The following is a 16,395-nucleotide window of genomic DNA, read 5'->3' on the forward strand; positions in this document are numbered from 1 at the left end:
CCCATCTGTTAAATCAAATAATTGTATTAGATAATTACTACATTTTCTTCCAGCCCAAATTTACAATTCTAAGCCTTCCTTGGTCCTTCTCTGCTGGAACCAACCCCTTTCCTCAGACTGTGAATCAAGTTTTATTTGCGCCTATCATGAATTGCATCAATTTGTTCAACATATCATTTGAACACCCACTTCAGCTCAAGATTTCTGTTGGGGGAAGAAGCAAAGAGGCAAACAAAGCAGACACAGTCACTGCCCCCGAGAGCAGCACTACTGGTGTGGATATAGGAGTTCAACCTCTTCCAAGATAATTTCCTCAGAGCAGGAGCCAGCTGCATATCAGGGCTTTGCACAAATACAGTAGAAAGAAACACTTGCCGGGCACCTGGGTGGCTCAGTCGTTAAGCGTCTGCCTTCGGCTCAGGTCATGATCCCAGGGTCCTGGGATCGAGTCCTGCATCGGCCTCCTTGCTTCTCCCTCTGTCTTTGCTTCCCTCTCTCTCTCTGTCTCTCATGAATAAATAAAATCTTTTAAAAAAAGAAAAGAGAAACTTGCCATAAGAATGAGAAGCCCTTGTGCGCCTAAACATTACCTGGCCACTTACTTTGCTCTTGGATGAAGGACGGGAGCCAGCAGGAAGTCCAGCTGGGAAGATGTGGTGGTGGTGCCTTCCCCGCACACTGCCTATTTTAACGCTCATGGGAAAAGTTTCAGGATTCTAAATAAAATGGAAAACAAACTGTAAAGGAGTCCTTTTTTTTAAACACTGAATTGAGATTTTAAATAGAGGTACTTTTCACTTCAGATGGAGGATTCAATGTTATTTATTTTTCTTCTTTTGCTTAAGTAAAGCCAGATGTTCAGCAGGTGTGAATCGTAGGCTTTCAAAGGTGGTAAGGACAAATGACCATTCTGGTTCAGATCACGAAAATACTCAAAGAACGCTTATAGTTAAGCATCAAGGATACAAAAATTGTTTTTAAAAAAGTACCCCTATGAGAGAACATTTTAAAAATGGCAATTCTGAAAAGTTGTCAGGTTTACAACAGACTGTTGGGTCTGTAGATTCTCATCAAAAGTTTTCTTCTCACAACAAATTTTCATAAAACAAAACCAAACTATAGTACTGAGTTCTATTCAATGAGTAGAATCTCTGAACTGGAACAACTTGTCACGGCATATACATTTTGTTTCATTCATGCCTCCTGTCCTTCTTTGTGGAAAGCTCTTTCTGTGCATTTGGCCTACAAGGACCAACAGTTTGGGGCTGAAAAAGGTGGTACTTTTGAGCCAAAGACATTCTATTTTCCAAGCCACTGACTGTAGGGGTCCAAAGGGCCTGCTGAGATGAGTTCCATCAGCAAAGAAAACCACTGTGGGACATTCAGAAGATCTGGGTCCTTAATAAATTAAATGTAAACCCACAGATTTATTTGGGACACCCACACTTTTAAGGTTGGGAGACATAAGAAGACACACTGGTTGCTGCAATACACAAAAGTTTATTTTTGATTTTTTTTTCTTTTCTGAAGGCAAAATATAATAGAACTGAACATCAATGAATTTTGTACAACAAAAACAGCTTTTAATATGGAACAGACGGTCCATAAACAATTTAAAATCTCGGAATGGCTTCCCTTTTTCAGAGTCATGCTTTCTTGCAGTCCACGAGGAGTTGGCACGAAGAGATGGTGGCAGCCCACTGGGTGAGGGGAGTGGAAGGACAGGTGGGCTTTCCTAGATCCGCGTCAGCTGGTGCCACAGGCTGGATGGAAGGATGCTTTCCACTTTCTCCATGACAAAGTTTAAGGGGGCAAACAAAGTGCTGAGGAACTGCAAAGAAACAGAGAGGCACAGAGTCAGGAGAGATCTTTCAAGACTACAGAACGAACCTTTCCAACCTATAAGTCTTGGCATTATAAAAGTCTCAAAGGCTACAATTCTGTATTTATGTTATAGGAAACAGGTTGATGATCACACCTGCATTCCAGCCCCCGCCCCCCAGCTGTGATAGATAAGCGGGAGAAGGGGCTGCACACTGCCCCCTTCATTCCTGACAGCAGGCCCACGGTGCCCAGGCCTTCAGATCCGTCTTCAGCATCTGCTGGCTGTGCATGCAGATGACTAGTGCCATCAAAAGGGACTGACAGTTGGGCGACAAGTAGGCAGAAGAGCTAAAAAATTGTGACACTTCAGACCACCTGCCTGCCTAGCTGGGTACAGAACTCACTTTAAGGGGAAAAGGCAATTTTAAAAAGTCAAGTTTGTTATATGGTTGTGAATTGCTTTGGGATTCTATTGTGTCCCAAACGCCTCTGTCGCCCATGCTCATGTCTGAACTACCTGCTTAGTGGAGTGCATCATGGGAGCCCAGGGGAGGACAGCAAACTGGCCAGTCCGTGGATAGCATGTCCTTGTTGAAGAAGGGCTGCTCTGAGGAGATCTTTGGGATCTCTTTCATTTGGTTTCTAAACTCCTTTCTGCTTCTCATATAGAGAAAAATGCTCATTAACTGTGCCTTTTAAGAAAGCCAAGTACCTCACCTGAGACTCATTTAACATCATCTCAAATTTGTTCTGATTATGTTCTCGTGAAGAATTAGCTTCATTCCACAAATCATCCAGCATCTGGCAGAAGAGGTCCCCTAACAGAGCTCCACATGAGAGAGAGATGTTTGGGTGGTTTCCTTGCTCTCTGTCAGTTCAGAACCAAGGTATTATCTTGCTAGGGTTCCATACCTGGTCCTTACACTATGGAGTCTTGTCCTAATCCCTTGTTCTCAACAAAACATTGTCTACACCACCAAGAATTTCCCAGAGGAGTATAGTGTAGTATGTAAATACATAGGTGGAGGGGGGGGCATGGTTCTGAGGTCAAAGTAATAGTATATTTAATGAAGTTAAGAGAGGTTCCTCCGTATGTTCTGTGGATGTCAGATCTTCAAGGGGTATGCTAGGCAAGTTTCAAAATTCACTTGACCTCAGAATCTTTCCTTCTTTGTTGTTTTTAAGTACCAGTAGAATACTGGGGCGCCTGGGTGGCTCAGTCGGTTGAGCATCTGCCTTCAGCTCAGGTCATGATCCCGGGGTTCTGGGATGGAGTCCTGCATGGGGCTCCCTGCTCAGTGAGGAACCTGCTTCTCCTTCTCCCTCTGCCCCTCCCCCTGCTCATCCGTGTGCGTGCTCTGTCAAACAAATAAATAAAAACCTTAAAAAAAAAAAAAAGAACCAGTAGAATACTAATTGTAAGATCTGCGACACATTATAGCTGGACCAATAAGTGTGACATTAGTGTAAGGAAACTCAAGATAGTATAATATTTGGAATCCTTCCCCATGTTGTATCTTTCACATAAATTAAATATATTTACTCTGTAAGGCACCTAAGTGTTGGATGAGATATAAAGGAGTCTAGGACAAAACTCCCATTGTCAGGAAGCTCAAAGCCCAGGGTCAAGGGGAAGGGATAGGTGGCCACTAAGGCCTCCACACAGCGAAGTAATGATACCAGATAGACCATCATAGAATGGAAGATAAAAGCCCAAAGAAAGCACCAGGAGGGCTCAGAAAAGGGAGAGAATCCATTCTGTTGAAAGGAGCAAGAAAAACTTAAAATGAGGCAAGTGAAATAGACCACAATGGACGGTTGGGATATCAAAACATACAGATGGGGTAAGGATGGGAAGGAAAGAAATATGAGGAGGTGAGCCCTCCGGGCTCAATAAACAGCTGGAACAGAAGTGGGAAAGTAACTGGTATGATCAGAAGGCAGTAAGTAATTCAGCTTAGCTGGAATAGTTAATAGTTCAAAAGTGACCAGAAGAACTCTGGGGAGGGCCCTGAATGCCAAGTTGGGTTTGGAGTTAAGAAGTAGGCAGCCATGTTAGTACTTGAGCAAATGTGGATGGCTCTTTCGTCAAGTGGGTGTTAGATATGTGTCAATTTCTGGTAACCTGAAATTGTCCTTTGTTGTGTGCACAGAACCACATGGGATGCTCACCCTATCACCCAGAAATGAATAATTACTGCCCAAGCTGCTTATTGAGAAAGTTTGTAAAATCCTAGTTGTGAGAAGATTGCTTGTTTATTAAAATCCTAGTTATGAGATTTTGTTTGTTTGTAATCAGAGACTACCAAGGCTCCATAAAACACAGCATTTGCCTAGTTCTATAAAGAGAAGTTAGGTGCTATAGTAGTCTGGATAAATCAGAGATTCTGACAGGGGTTGTCAGATTGGGCTCACTGAACAAGGCGATATTGCTGGTGGAGTTATTATATCCTAAAGACTTGACCTAAAACAGATTCAGAACCATCGCAGTTGTGATGGAGTGGGTAAGGAACGACCGAATTAGCCTGAGCCCCTGCAGTTAGATGAAAGGCATCGCTCCAAGTCTGTATTCTGTGCAATTTCATTCACTACATGTGGGGACATCAGGGAGCCTCAACTTGGGAAGCAGAATGAATGGAGAGGTCGTTACAAAGTTGGTTCAAAATAAGGCCTGTTTGTTTGCTTTGTTTTGGGCACTGACCTGACTTGCATAAAAAGAACAAAAGCGAGGCCTCTGAAAATCAAGAGGGGAATCTCTAGCCCTGTTTGATGTCTGCAGTTGCCCCTCTTCCCATATTGCCCAACAAGTCACAGCGGGCCCTGCCTCCTTGGACTTCACGTGCACTTCTCAATAAGGTTCCACAAAGGAAGTAAGTCCTAACACCTCCAATAAATGCGACGATGTACTGTTCTCCCTCACATCTAGAGTGTTTTGTCCTTGGGAGAATCGAGAAAAGAATCCCCAGAAACTTTTCCTAAAGATCCTAATTCTCTTGCAGCACCCGAGTTGAGATATGCACCTTTTATTAGTAAGCTACCTTCCTCCTTAGCACCCCTCCCTGCATCCTCTTCCTCATCCCTCACCCACAGGGAAGAAGCAGACAATGCAATGAGGCATCTGAAGCCCATAAGCCCTCTCATTTAGTAACCAGATAAAGGTTAGTGGCTTTCATCAGAAGGTATTAAAAAAAAAAAAAAATGTTTGGTGGAATGTGCCTTGCTTAGGATGTTCATTTATACTTCTTTGCATGTTTGAAAATCAGTCAATACTTTTGGGCCGGAGACTCAACCAATGCACAGAGAAACAGCAGTTTCACTCACAGACCTGGGAAATTTATTGCCTGAAAAATGAAGTCTGAATGAGCAAGACCAGGCAGCCCAGGAACAGCTCATCTATCTCAATGTCCACAACTTCTGTCCAGAGGGCAGAGATACACGGTCCAAGACGCACCGTGATTCAATCAGTGTCTTAGGGTGAGAAAAGGCAACTGGACTAATAAAAAAGAGAGAGTGACACTTCAATCGCCTGGTCCTCCTTTTCCTGAAACACCATTATTTAGGAGAAGGTCATGGCTTCCAACATGCTTCGTTAACATTCAAAATGCCTCTGCTTATCTGAATAAGTTCCAGGTGCCCTATTGCAATCAGACAATTGACATTTCACTGTAATCAATATCAGACTTCAAAGAGGTCAAGGCCTATAAGTGAAGACGAGAGTCAGAAGTCAGGGGGCTCAGTCTCCGTGAAGGAGAGAGATCAGAGGAGGAAAGACAGAGCCCTTCAAAGCTGACGGGGTCAGAATGCTGACCTTCCCACATTCTGCGAGGGGCTGGGTTTGAAACGATAACTTCTTTATATGAGCAACCTTATCTTGGTAGCCAAACATTCGAGGAAGAGTTAGTCTTAAGTCATGGAGGTAGATTAGATTAGTGGGGGGGAGAAGCCAGTTGAAGCTGCTCATTTTACTATTCTCCAGTGGCTCACGCTTAGCTGTGGGCTTCCTTACTGGCTGCGTATCAACATATAAACAGACTGGAGAGTTCCCAAGCTGCATGCAGCCTGGGGGGTGGCAGTGCAATCTCTCTGCATCTCCTACGAGTCATTATCCCAGGGACATTATCTCCGCGAGGCCTGAGAAAGTCATTTTCACAAGCTGCAAATGGCTGTGGGCAGCCTATAGGGTGGCGGTGATAACCTGCAGGGGGCTTCTCGAAAGGCCTGCGGCAGTGACAGGGGTGAAAACTTGGGGAAGACTCTGGGGACAGGGTGGGCAGGAGAGGGATGGGGCCTGTCTCCTTCAGGCCATCCATCTTCCTTCCCCACGAAGGCTCTCTAGACATTTTGAAAACTGTTAAACCTTCAGGAAGGGCAAGATGAATGTGATCTTCCAGACAGAGGTTTAAAAGCAAATTTATCTAAACTATATTTGGAAATTATGAGTAGCTGACCAAACAACCACACCCTGGCAGAGTAGAAGCAATGAGGGCCGTAAGGCAAATTGATTATTTTATTCAATCAGCTGATCTAGACTCAAAACCAAAGCTTTGGAAACATGACATGATCCCTAATGGACACATCGCTCTGAAATTCTGGAGGCAGTGGAGCCTTTCCGAGAGAAGACCCAATCGGGCAATTCGTCCTTCCATTCAATGTGGTGGTCGCAGCCCTGGCACACCTGAATCGCCTGAAAACTCGGATGCCCAGGCTGCACCCCAGGCCGCGGAAGTCAGCATCCCCCAAGGGGGAAGGGGGGCAGCCACCAGTCACTTGGAGGCCCCCTAAGAGCATTCCAAGGTGCAGCCAGGGGGAAATCTCTGATGCCTAGAAAGTGTTCGCCTCAACAGCTCCGGCAGTGCGCCCCGTTCCGGCAAGCGGCCGCTCAAACACTCGGCTTGCTCCAGACCAGGTCCTTAGCAGCACATACAGTCCTCAACCCCTATCCTCAGAACCTGCTGGAATCCTTGTTAAAAACACAGATTTCTGGGTGCTAACACTCAAGATTCTGAATTTCTGGTGGTGGGGCCAAATGAATTTTATGTAAAGGTCTGTTCTGATCCGAAACTCCCACCAAGTGTTAATTGCTTGTTTAATGAAGAATACTGGAAAAATGACATACTTGGATAAAAATGCTTTAAAAAATGTTTGAGAGAGGAACACTTAAAGGAGGAAGAATAATTGCCTAATGTTGTAAATATATTCCTGTTTTAAATTTTACTAAGTTAAACTCTAATCTATTCAGAATTTTGGCAACTATTTTTACTCAGAGGTTGGCTTGGGGGTATAATAATGAATAGTAGAGGTCCATAAACTAGAGAGCATCCTGGGTTTAAAAATCACGGTATGTACAGAAGACTTAAGGAAATTTGAGATGTTCTACCAATAGTCAGAGGTTAGAGGTGGCCATGAATATATTAGTTGTCATAAGAATTTACAAGAAGGAGGAGACTTGTTGAGTATAGTTTTGGAGGGCAGAACAGGAACAACAGGTGCATATTAGAGAGAGGCAGATTTTATTGTGTAAAGAAGACGTCTGAGCCAGGAGACCAGTTAAGACTCTTGCAGAGGAGTCCAAGCAAGAAGTAGAGTGGACAATGAAATGGGCTTTGATGTTAAGTAGGTGAGTTCCCCATCATTGAGAGTATTCAAGAAGAGTCTAGATGACCTCCATCACATTACTGCTGAAGGCAATTTGTTTAAGGTCCTTTTCAACTCTAAGAGTCCATGACTATAATTACAAAAGAGGAGGAGAAATGCTAAACTGTACCTGATTTTTACATTGATTCTTTCTGCAGAAACCACTACCATTTATTTATTTAATAATCATTTATTGAAAACCTACTATGTGCAAGGTGCTGTGCAAAGCTTTGGGGATACAGAGATGAGGAAGACACAGTCCTGCTCTCAAGGAGCTCACATTCTAAAAGGGGGACAGACAAGTTTTCAACAATTATAATATAGTACAATAAATGTGATAATGTTGGTATTCATGGAATACTGTGGAATCACAGAGGAGAGACCTCTAACTCAGCTTAGGAGAAACTCAGAAAGAAAGCTGAGTATAAAAGAAGGAAGAGGAGTTAGTAGAGTGGACAAGCTGGGGTGGTGACGGGGAAGGGCATTCCATGCACAGCAAACAGCACGTGCAAAGGCACTGGGGTGTACAAGAGCCTATGCATCTGGGAGTGGTGAGTAATTCACTATGGCCTAAGAGCAGTGTCTGTGCAAGAGTTGGGAGAGATGAGGCTGCAGAGGCAAGCAAGGCCAGATCATGAAGGGCCTTGCATACCATGCTAAGGAGCTGAGACTTTATCCTGAAGTCTGTGGGAAACCTCTGGAGAAATTCAAGCAGGGAAGTGACATGCTCAGACTTGCAATTTGGAAAGATCATTCTTGTGTCAGTATGAGAGAAAGCCTGGCAGGGGATGAACCTGGAAGCCAGGAGACCAGTTAAGACTCTTGCAGAGGAGTCCAAGCAAGAAAAAAGACCTAAATGAAGAGAAGGAGGCCATGGGGAGGGAAGGCGGGGAAGAAGGGGTGAATTACATTTACTGAACGCCCAGTGGCTTAGGAGGTTAGACCCAACACGCTGTGGAGGCCGAGACAGGTAGGATGTGGGGAGTGAGAGAGAGGAGCTCAGGAGGGCTGCTGCGTTTCTGGCTTGAGTAACCGGGCGGATGGCAGTGCCATGGGCGGAGGTCAGGAATACAGGAGGAGTGGTTTTGGTGGTGGGAAAGGAGGGTGATGAGTTCAGTTTTGGAAATGTTGAGATTGAGGTGCCGGTGGGATTTCCAGTTCATCTTCAACACGCATGAAAATACTCTGGCAATTCCAGTCCCTGAGCTCTGCCGAGCAGAAAATGTCAATCATCTGGAAAGGGATTAAATCAACCCAGCCAAGTTAGAAATCATCCTTTCTGACTCCACTCGCCTTGAAATCAGAATGGAGTTCCAGGGAAACAACTGACACTCTTTTCCTTATTCCTTCTGTTTGAAACTCATCTGTGGCAAATGGCAAAATCAGTAAGCTCACCCTCCCTGCACGTGCCGGTGAAAACGGTTGGTTTTCAACCAGGAAACAGCGGTTCTTGCTTGTCAATTGTTAATGCAGACGGCTTTTCTTATTAAAGCTCCATTCCTCAACCCTCCTGAAAGGCTCTCACTGGACTTCCATATTCTAAATGTCATGTCCGTATACTTAACACAAGTTCTTAATCTACTTGTTCACTACAAGCCCTCCACAACCTCTCAGCTCATTCCCCAAACAAGCCAAAAGTTTGAAGCCATGAAAATATTTTTTATTTAAATCTCTGAAAATGTAAATCTTGTCTTTATTAAAGGAAAGACCCACAATATCTGAAGATTAGAAATAATGTCGTTCAACTTACAGAAAATGGAGCAATTTCCCACACATTTTTCATTTGCTAGGATTCCCTTAATTATTTATTTAATACTTTCAGACTTCATACCTGTTTGAAATCTGGGATTTTTTGTGTGTGAAATGAGGCAAGGCATGCATTAACAAACTACCTACACTTTCTCACTGGCCTTCAACTTTTGGATTCCACCAATGAAGACGAAAATTAAACAGTGAGCAAATGATCAATACAGGCATATCCTTTCCTACACGACACTCCTTCGTTTCTCTCCCGCTGCTTCCCTTGGCTTCCCTGGCCCCTGGCCTCAGGCTTCCTCTTGGCAAATACTCACAGCTTTTGCGAAGACCCCCATAAGTTCCGGGAACTGATGTGTCAGGAGGGCCAGCATGGCTGTGAAGGAACACAATCCAGCAGTAAAGAGAATGAAGAAGGGAAGCTCCTTCTTTGGGTAAACTGAGACTTCATGGAAAGCTGTGGAGAAGATCCAGAGGGAAACAGGAGTGTCAGAGTGAAATGCGTTCTCAGGGCATTTCTGTCTGTGGGACGGTCTCTGCAGAGCTGTGACTGAAGCCTCTAGGGAACACAAAGGGCAGGGCACCTGAATGAACCAGCGCCACCTTCTGAGCCGGCCTCTGGCTTGCCTATCTGCTTCTCCCGAGGCCACGGTCGAGCTTTAGTGCCCCACGGGGGAAGCACGATAGGGCTGATCTGAGGATGTCACACATCTGTGGGGGAACAGTAACACCATCTCTGCCTAATATATAGTCCTGCTTTCTCAAAAGGAAACACAAATAAAACAAAACCTTATTCACATTATAAAATACGTGTTCACAGTGCAAAACCCAGAAAATCCAGAATTAAATATACTGGGGGGAAAAAATCCTTTCTCTAGATTTTGACCTTCCTGTAATTTTTTAATCATTATAATGAGGTGATATTTGTTTATCTTGTATTTTTTCCTGGCCCACTCCAAGTATGTCGGTGGAGGGAGCCACCCTGATAGACATTCAGCAAGGACCTCACATGCTGGCCAATTCAACCTGCAAAGGTTGGAGATCAAGGCTGCGGGGGTCATCTGGCACCACTGTGGGAGACTCTTGATGATAAACATACTTCCAACAATCTCAAATCACCAGAAAAATAAATAACTGGTGCTCTTCAGAACACCTTTCATAACTTTAAAATTTCAACTGCTGGGCTTAGGGAAACCAAAAAGCAGGTGGCACCAATGCCAAGAGAGCGGACTCCCCGCTTGCTGCTTGCTGGCTGGCTGTGAGCCGCCCCACCCCCCGGGGGGGTGGGGTGCTTACCAGGGGAGCTGGGGCTGGCCCGTGCGGAGAGACTGTGAAACTGCCTCTCGAACCGAAAGGGTCCAAGTGGAAATCCAGATCTAAAGGCCTTTCCTCGACTGTTCAGCTCCCATTATTTACAGCCCTAAACAATAATTGGCTGGGCCTGAGATTGAGGGCAGAGGGGCAGGGAGGGACAAAGCAGAGACAAGCCCGCACACGTGAATCCGGGCGGCTACCTGCTGGGATTCGAAGGAAGGGTGGAGGCACACTCTGGCCCTAATGTCCGACGAGGGGACTCTGAATGTGCAAAATGTGGGGAGCATTCCAAACAGTCGGCCCTCTTGGTATCCACGCCATCCTCGCTGTCAACGCCCAACCCCCGAAAGATTGTGAGGGGAGATCAGATTTTGGACCACTGCATTCAATTAAATAAATGAGAGTCATAATTTTCAACTTCGGGTTCATAAAGATTATTCCTATAAAGTTTCTTTTAAGAGCTGTAATCTTGTTCTAAAAGTGAATCTATTCCCATGGAAACTTAATTGGACTCAATTAAAACATTTTAAAACTGTGCTTTTCAGCAAACTGCCTTTCTTACCAGAAACAGAAATTTTAACAAGGATCTCCTTGAAGCGGGAGTCCACAGGTAAAGTGTGGGCCCATAACAGGAATTTCTGAAATCAAATCTAACGCAGTGTGAGGCACCAGACCCTTTTTCACAATAAAACTCAGGCAAGGAGCAACAACACATCCCTGAGCTCTCCCAGACCCCTAAGTAACAAATAGGACATGGCCTCTGGCTAGCGAGGAAACAAGGCAGCGACCTCCTGCTGCTTCAATCTGAGACAGCAATTCGTGCCGCACCCAGATCCCACCACGCTGGAGACAGGACAGGCTCAATAATGTTGGCACTGGACGATTTACTATGCACCCAGGGCTCCAGACTTACCCTATCCCTTGGGGCTACGAGACAGGATTTAACTGGGGCCGGTCAAAGAGAGGAGGTGGCGGGAGAGAGGACAAGGAAGAGAGACTAGCCAAATTTTGGAGCTTATTATCTGAGAGAGAAAAATATGTCATAAGTCAGGGCCACATGAAGAGCCTGGACATGATCCCTGCATACAGTATGATTTGATAATAGCTACTTAGCAGGACTTGTCAAAACAATGTTGTATTACAGCAAACCGAATCATACTTTGCACGCGCGGCATGGGCCATCAGACTGCTAGCTCGTCAGGTTCTCGAGGGCAGGGCTCCCCCTCTTTCTGCCGCATACAGTGCTGAGGCTGCACGTGTGCTCTGCTCATGCCACCCCAGCTCATGACGTGCGACCACGAGAGGCTCCCGGGAAACCCCTCCGGCCACCGCTGAGAGCACGCCCACCCGGCCCCACACCTCTGCCTCTGGCAATGACGCCCCTGTCCTGGTGCTGCCCTCCCATCCTTGACTCATCTGCAGCCCCTCTGGCGTCAGCACTTCCGCTTCACACTCCAGTCTGTGCGGAGCGCATCCGAGCAGCTGGGCAACTCAGGCAGAACCACGCACAGTGGACCAGCCCTCGAACATCCACCCCAAACTAGTGGTCTCTGCGCTCAGGCCAACCAGCGCACGGTGCCTCTTCATCTAAATTTCAGGGCTTGGAGGTCTTTCCCTGTGAGGAATCTGCAGAGACCTGGAGGAGCAGGATGCCAGACCCACTACATAACTCACTTTAATGCACATGCTAGCAAATAAGGACAGGGTTTGGGAGAAGAGTAATAAAAGACAAGGAACATTACAAGCATTTATCATTCCCACCTCTTCCCATCCCCACGTTCAGGCACAAAGAGAGGAATACAGAAGTGAGACTTACACGGAAGCAGCTCTCGATCTGCTGTTTCTGTACAGATTGGGTAAGGATAAAACAGATGCCCCTTTTCCAAGGGATAAGGGATCATCCGAAAAGCTGAAAATGAGAGACAATATGTTAGAGGTTCAATATTTGTCTCATAACTTCTCAGTTTCAAAAACAGGCTTGAGAGCATTTTTATAATGGTAAACAGTTCTGCAAGGAACTCCCAGAAAGGATGCAAGAGTTACCCAAACTCTGAGTTATGTGCAGATAAACTGTCGGAGATGCGTTATGATGTATGACTCACACGTTAATCTCACACTATATATTCTGGGCAAACCTCACAAAACTGGGTGGGGATGGGGTGCAGAGGAGGAGGGAAGCCATCAGTTCAATGCCCAGGATTTCCTCATCTATAAAGTATTATTAAAATGTCATGAGCAGAAATTCAATATAGCTCAACTGATGGTAAGAACACAAACCTGGATTGAAATGCTTCCCCAAGAAGCAAATGTGGACTGACTTGTTGAAGCCTGTTACAGATGTACAAATATGAAAGGCATTCTGCCATGTCTATTTAAAAAATATGTCTAGGTGGATGAGAATTCCAACCAAGATGGACAAAAACAAAAATCTAAAAATGCAGGACTCGGGAGGTATTTCTAAACTTTATATGAAACTTTCCAACCTTCAATATCATGTGGGGGGAAAAAATGGATCTGGAGAGATTGATTATCTGTGTTTTGATGATGTCAGGCCACCTAAATTCTGCTTTTGTGGCTTCAGATAACATTAGGTCTCACACTGAATTATGGTTTTCCAATCAATCCATCCCTCTCCATTATCACATGTGTTACTCCCCCTGTTACGATGTCATGAGCATGTTAGTCTCACTGTTGCTATGAACACAGTGCTCACGAAGTAATTTTTCTTCAACAGATGTCCTGTAACTACAGCCCGCTGTGGATAGAAAATATAAAAACTGCACCCTACACTGGCAACATCAGGTAACGATCCTTGCCTTCGTGTGTGTCAAAGAGGGGTTGGGGGGGCGCACACAACAGTCTCTTTAGTCTTAAATGCTGTATTTCAAGGAATCAGAGCTACATCCTCAGCTGGGTAATTACCTACGCCTTCTCAAAATGCCGTCAATGCACATATTTATCTTTTGCATACTTACTTCAAACAGGAATCAGAAACAAAGAATGTTCTCCCTCACAAGACATGACAAGGTTCCATTGTAACCAGCATCAGTGCACATATGGTATTTATTCTGGTGTCTGAATATTATTTAAAAGTAAAAACATTATGTATGTGATTCCAGCATTTGGAATGCAGTCCGTCCACAGCACAGTGGTCTCACTCTGACGTTAGAGCACATTGCCATGGAGAATATAAATCACTATCAACGTGGGATTAGAGCAGAGCCAGTTTGCTGGCAGTTTGCTGAGGTAAAAATGTTATCAATTTTCCTCTTGTAACAGAAACCTCTTAAACAGAGATTAAAACATTAAAAACACCCCAGACTTTAACTCTTCTTAAAATGAAAGGCTCACCCTAGTTCAATCAGACTTTTCTTTCATGCAAACAAAGATGACTTTTGCCCGCTGCAACAAGAGCAAGGGATGCTCTCGGCACAGGTTGTTAACGCACATAGATCACGGAAGGAACCAGTTTCTCTCGATAGGTTTGCAAGACAAGGAAAAAAAATTACATAACAAAAAAAACCCCAAAACCCTTTTTAGTGTCTTTATAGGATACACTAAAATCTCTTCTGGGAAGCAGTGTGTTTAAATTTAAACTGCAATATGGCAGGATTTTAATACCATTTCCCATAAATGAAGGCTGCTATGAAAGCATCCCAGAAATGTGGAAAAACCTACGTGGAAGTTTTGTTTTGTTTTGTTTTTAACCCAGATTCCCTATGTGCAACAGGGCTGCTATAATTAAGAATCTGTTCAGGTTCACATGATCGAAATAAACCCTCAGTTTTCAAAGTGGCTATAAATTTGAATGCTAAATTTTATTCAGAATTGAAGTCAGTTTGCACTTCAGGGAGCAATTTTTTAAATGAAATATAGGAGAGTAAGATCTTAAGAGTGTTCAACCATAGAAATCTAATGGTCGGTTGGTGTCTTTTCACTCAGATGCCAAATCTTTTTTGCAGCAGTATTTGGCATGCATACAGAATTCCGTGCATCAAGTTAGTCTTTTTCTTCTAATCAGTTCTGGTCTTTCTGGAGAGGGTGGAGACAGTGATTATATACAACTTAAACACACACACACACACACACACACACACACACACACACAGAGTCTTCCTGCACTGTCCTCCCCCGGCCCCCCATGGCAACCTCCATGACTGTAAAAAGATGCTTATGGTGCTCTTAAAATCTCTTTCTCATGTCAGCTGTCATTTACATTGAGTTCATAAAATAAGATTAAGCTTTTTGGCTTCACTAAACAAAAGCAAATGCAATTTCTGTTTGCAATTCTATCCTTTACCCACCCTGCTGTGCAGGGTCCAGCAGAGGGGGAGATAAGCGGTGGAGGGCTGGAGGGAACAGGAAGAACACTGCCGAAACCTTGCCAGCTTCACCTCCCACCTCCTGATCCCTCTCACTGAAAAGACATGTAGCTGCTCCACAAGAACCTCACGGCTTTAGCTGAATGTCCAGAAATTTTGCAAGCGCAAGTAGTAACACATGGGTTTGATGGTGCAAATGAGAAGGGGAAAAAGGGCATCTGTTTTATGAATTTCATCTATTTCATGAATGACTACAGACCTCCTAAAAATCTTTGTCTGGAAAAACATACATTTCAGAAGAATTAAAAATATACATGCACTTGGTTAAAAACAAAACAAAAAAGCTGGGCCGCTCCGAGTGAATGCATGGGACACGAACGGCGTTTCTGCATTTTCCTCTGTGTGCCGTCACCTCCCTTACCTTGACTTCTGCTGTACCGCTGAGGAAGGGGCAAAATGAAACTGGGAGTCAGTTATGACCACAGAGGACCCCCACAGTGAAGTCTGAGGCACTGCACTGCCATCTCTTTTCCCTGACCAGACACGTTTTCTAGGCTCCACACCTGTCAGTGCTGGGCTCACCAGAGACCCTAAACTAACACTGGAGAAAAAAATCAAGAGAATCAAAGAAGAGACAGAAGGATGGATACAGGAACAAACTAATTCCCTACTTTCCCAGTGATTTCTAATGACCTCTCAGCCTACCCACTATATAGACAAGGATAGAAGATAATATTTGATATTTTGTCTATGTTGCCTTTTCAAAGAGGATCTCAGAGAACTTTACATAGATAGATTACTTGTAATAGCAAGAACTGCATTTGAATCCCAGCTCCACCTCATCAAAATGCGAGTGCCTTCCTCATGCACCAGGCACAGCCACACATTGTCCCTGCACTGACGGAGCTCACGGCCTACTGCAGGAGACGGATGATCCAATAATCATGAAAATCTGTGTGGAAGATTTCCCTGCCATAGCACCTCTGTGCTGTGTGTATCTAATGGAGGAGCAGTGGAGGTGACAGCTAACAATGAGCTGAACTTGACCAAGCTAAAAACTGCATGACTGGATGGGTCATTAGTCTGTGTCCCATCTCTTTGTCTGTAAAAATGAGAATACTACAGACCCTGAGAAGCTTAAAGGAACTAAGTGTGGCAGATGTTAAGGTGTTAAACACGGGGCCTGATGGCTCAATAAAAGTTAGTTTTCTCCTTATATTCCCATTCTACTAAACCCACAGTTCCTACTTTCTCGATCAGGTCCTACTCTTGCTTATTAAGTAAAAATGCTGCTTGTTTATAAACAACCAGAAGTGCAAACGATAGAACAGAAAATTATCATCAAAACAAATTTTACATTTTCACCTTTGACTGTAAAGTAGGTAACTGGCCATAAGTGCTATTTGTCCTTCATGAGGCATTTGAGCACCATAATAAAAAATTCTAAAGTCAAAAGCCCGGGGTGCTGATCCACGCTCTTGCACTATCTAGTTCTGTGGTCTTGGGATAATCACTTTCCCTTGGTTCAATGATCTACCATTCCAAT

At 44.4% G+C, this 16,395-nt stretch overlaps 1 protein-coding gene across 7 annotated transcripts in view; it reads right to left on the reverse strand.

The window, feature by feature from the left end:
- Positions 1-573: 573 nt before the first annotated feature.
- The window catches only part of ST7 (suppression of tumorigenicity 7), a 235,422-nt gene continuing 219,600 nt past the window's right edge, over positions 574-16,395 (reverse strand). For 4 of the 7 annotated variants that reach the window (XM_032401714.1, XM_032401716.1, XM_032401719.1 and 1 more), the window contains 3 exons: positions 12,344-12,436; positions 9,531-9,670; positions 6,293-8,691 (listed from right to left, as the gene is read on the reverse strand). In XM_032401714.1, coding sequence (XP_032257605.1) covers positions 8,572-8,691; positions 9,531-9,670; positions 12,344-12,436 — 353 coding nt within the window. In that variant the 3' untranslated portion in view covers positions 6,293-8,571. Of the gene's footprint in view, positions 1,832-6,292; positions 8,692-9,530; positions 9,671-12,343; positions 12,437-16,395 lie in introns of those variants that run through there. The other 3 variants (XM_032401717.1, XM_032401715.1, XM_032401720.1) reach the window with 2 other exon arrangements.

The sequence above is a fragment of the Phoca vitulina genome, unplaced genomic scaffold (genome assembly GCF_004348235.1).
Source record: "Phoca vitulina isolate PV1807 unplaced genomic scaffold, GSC_HSeal_1.0 scaffold4, whole genome shotgun sequence".
Classification (NCBI taxonomy): domain Eukaryota; kingdom Metazoa; phylum Chordata; class Mammalia; order Carnivora; family Phocidae; genus Phoca; species Phoca vitulina.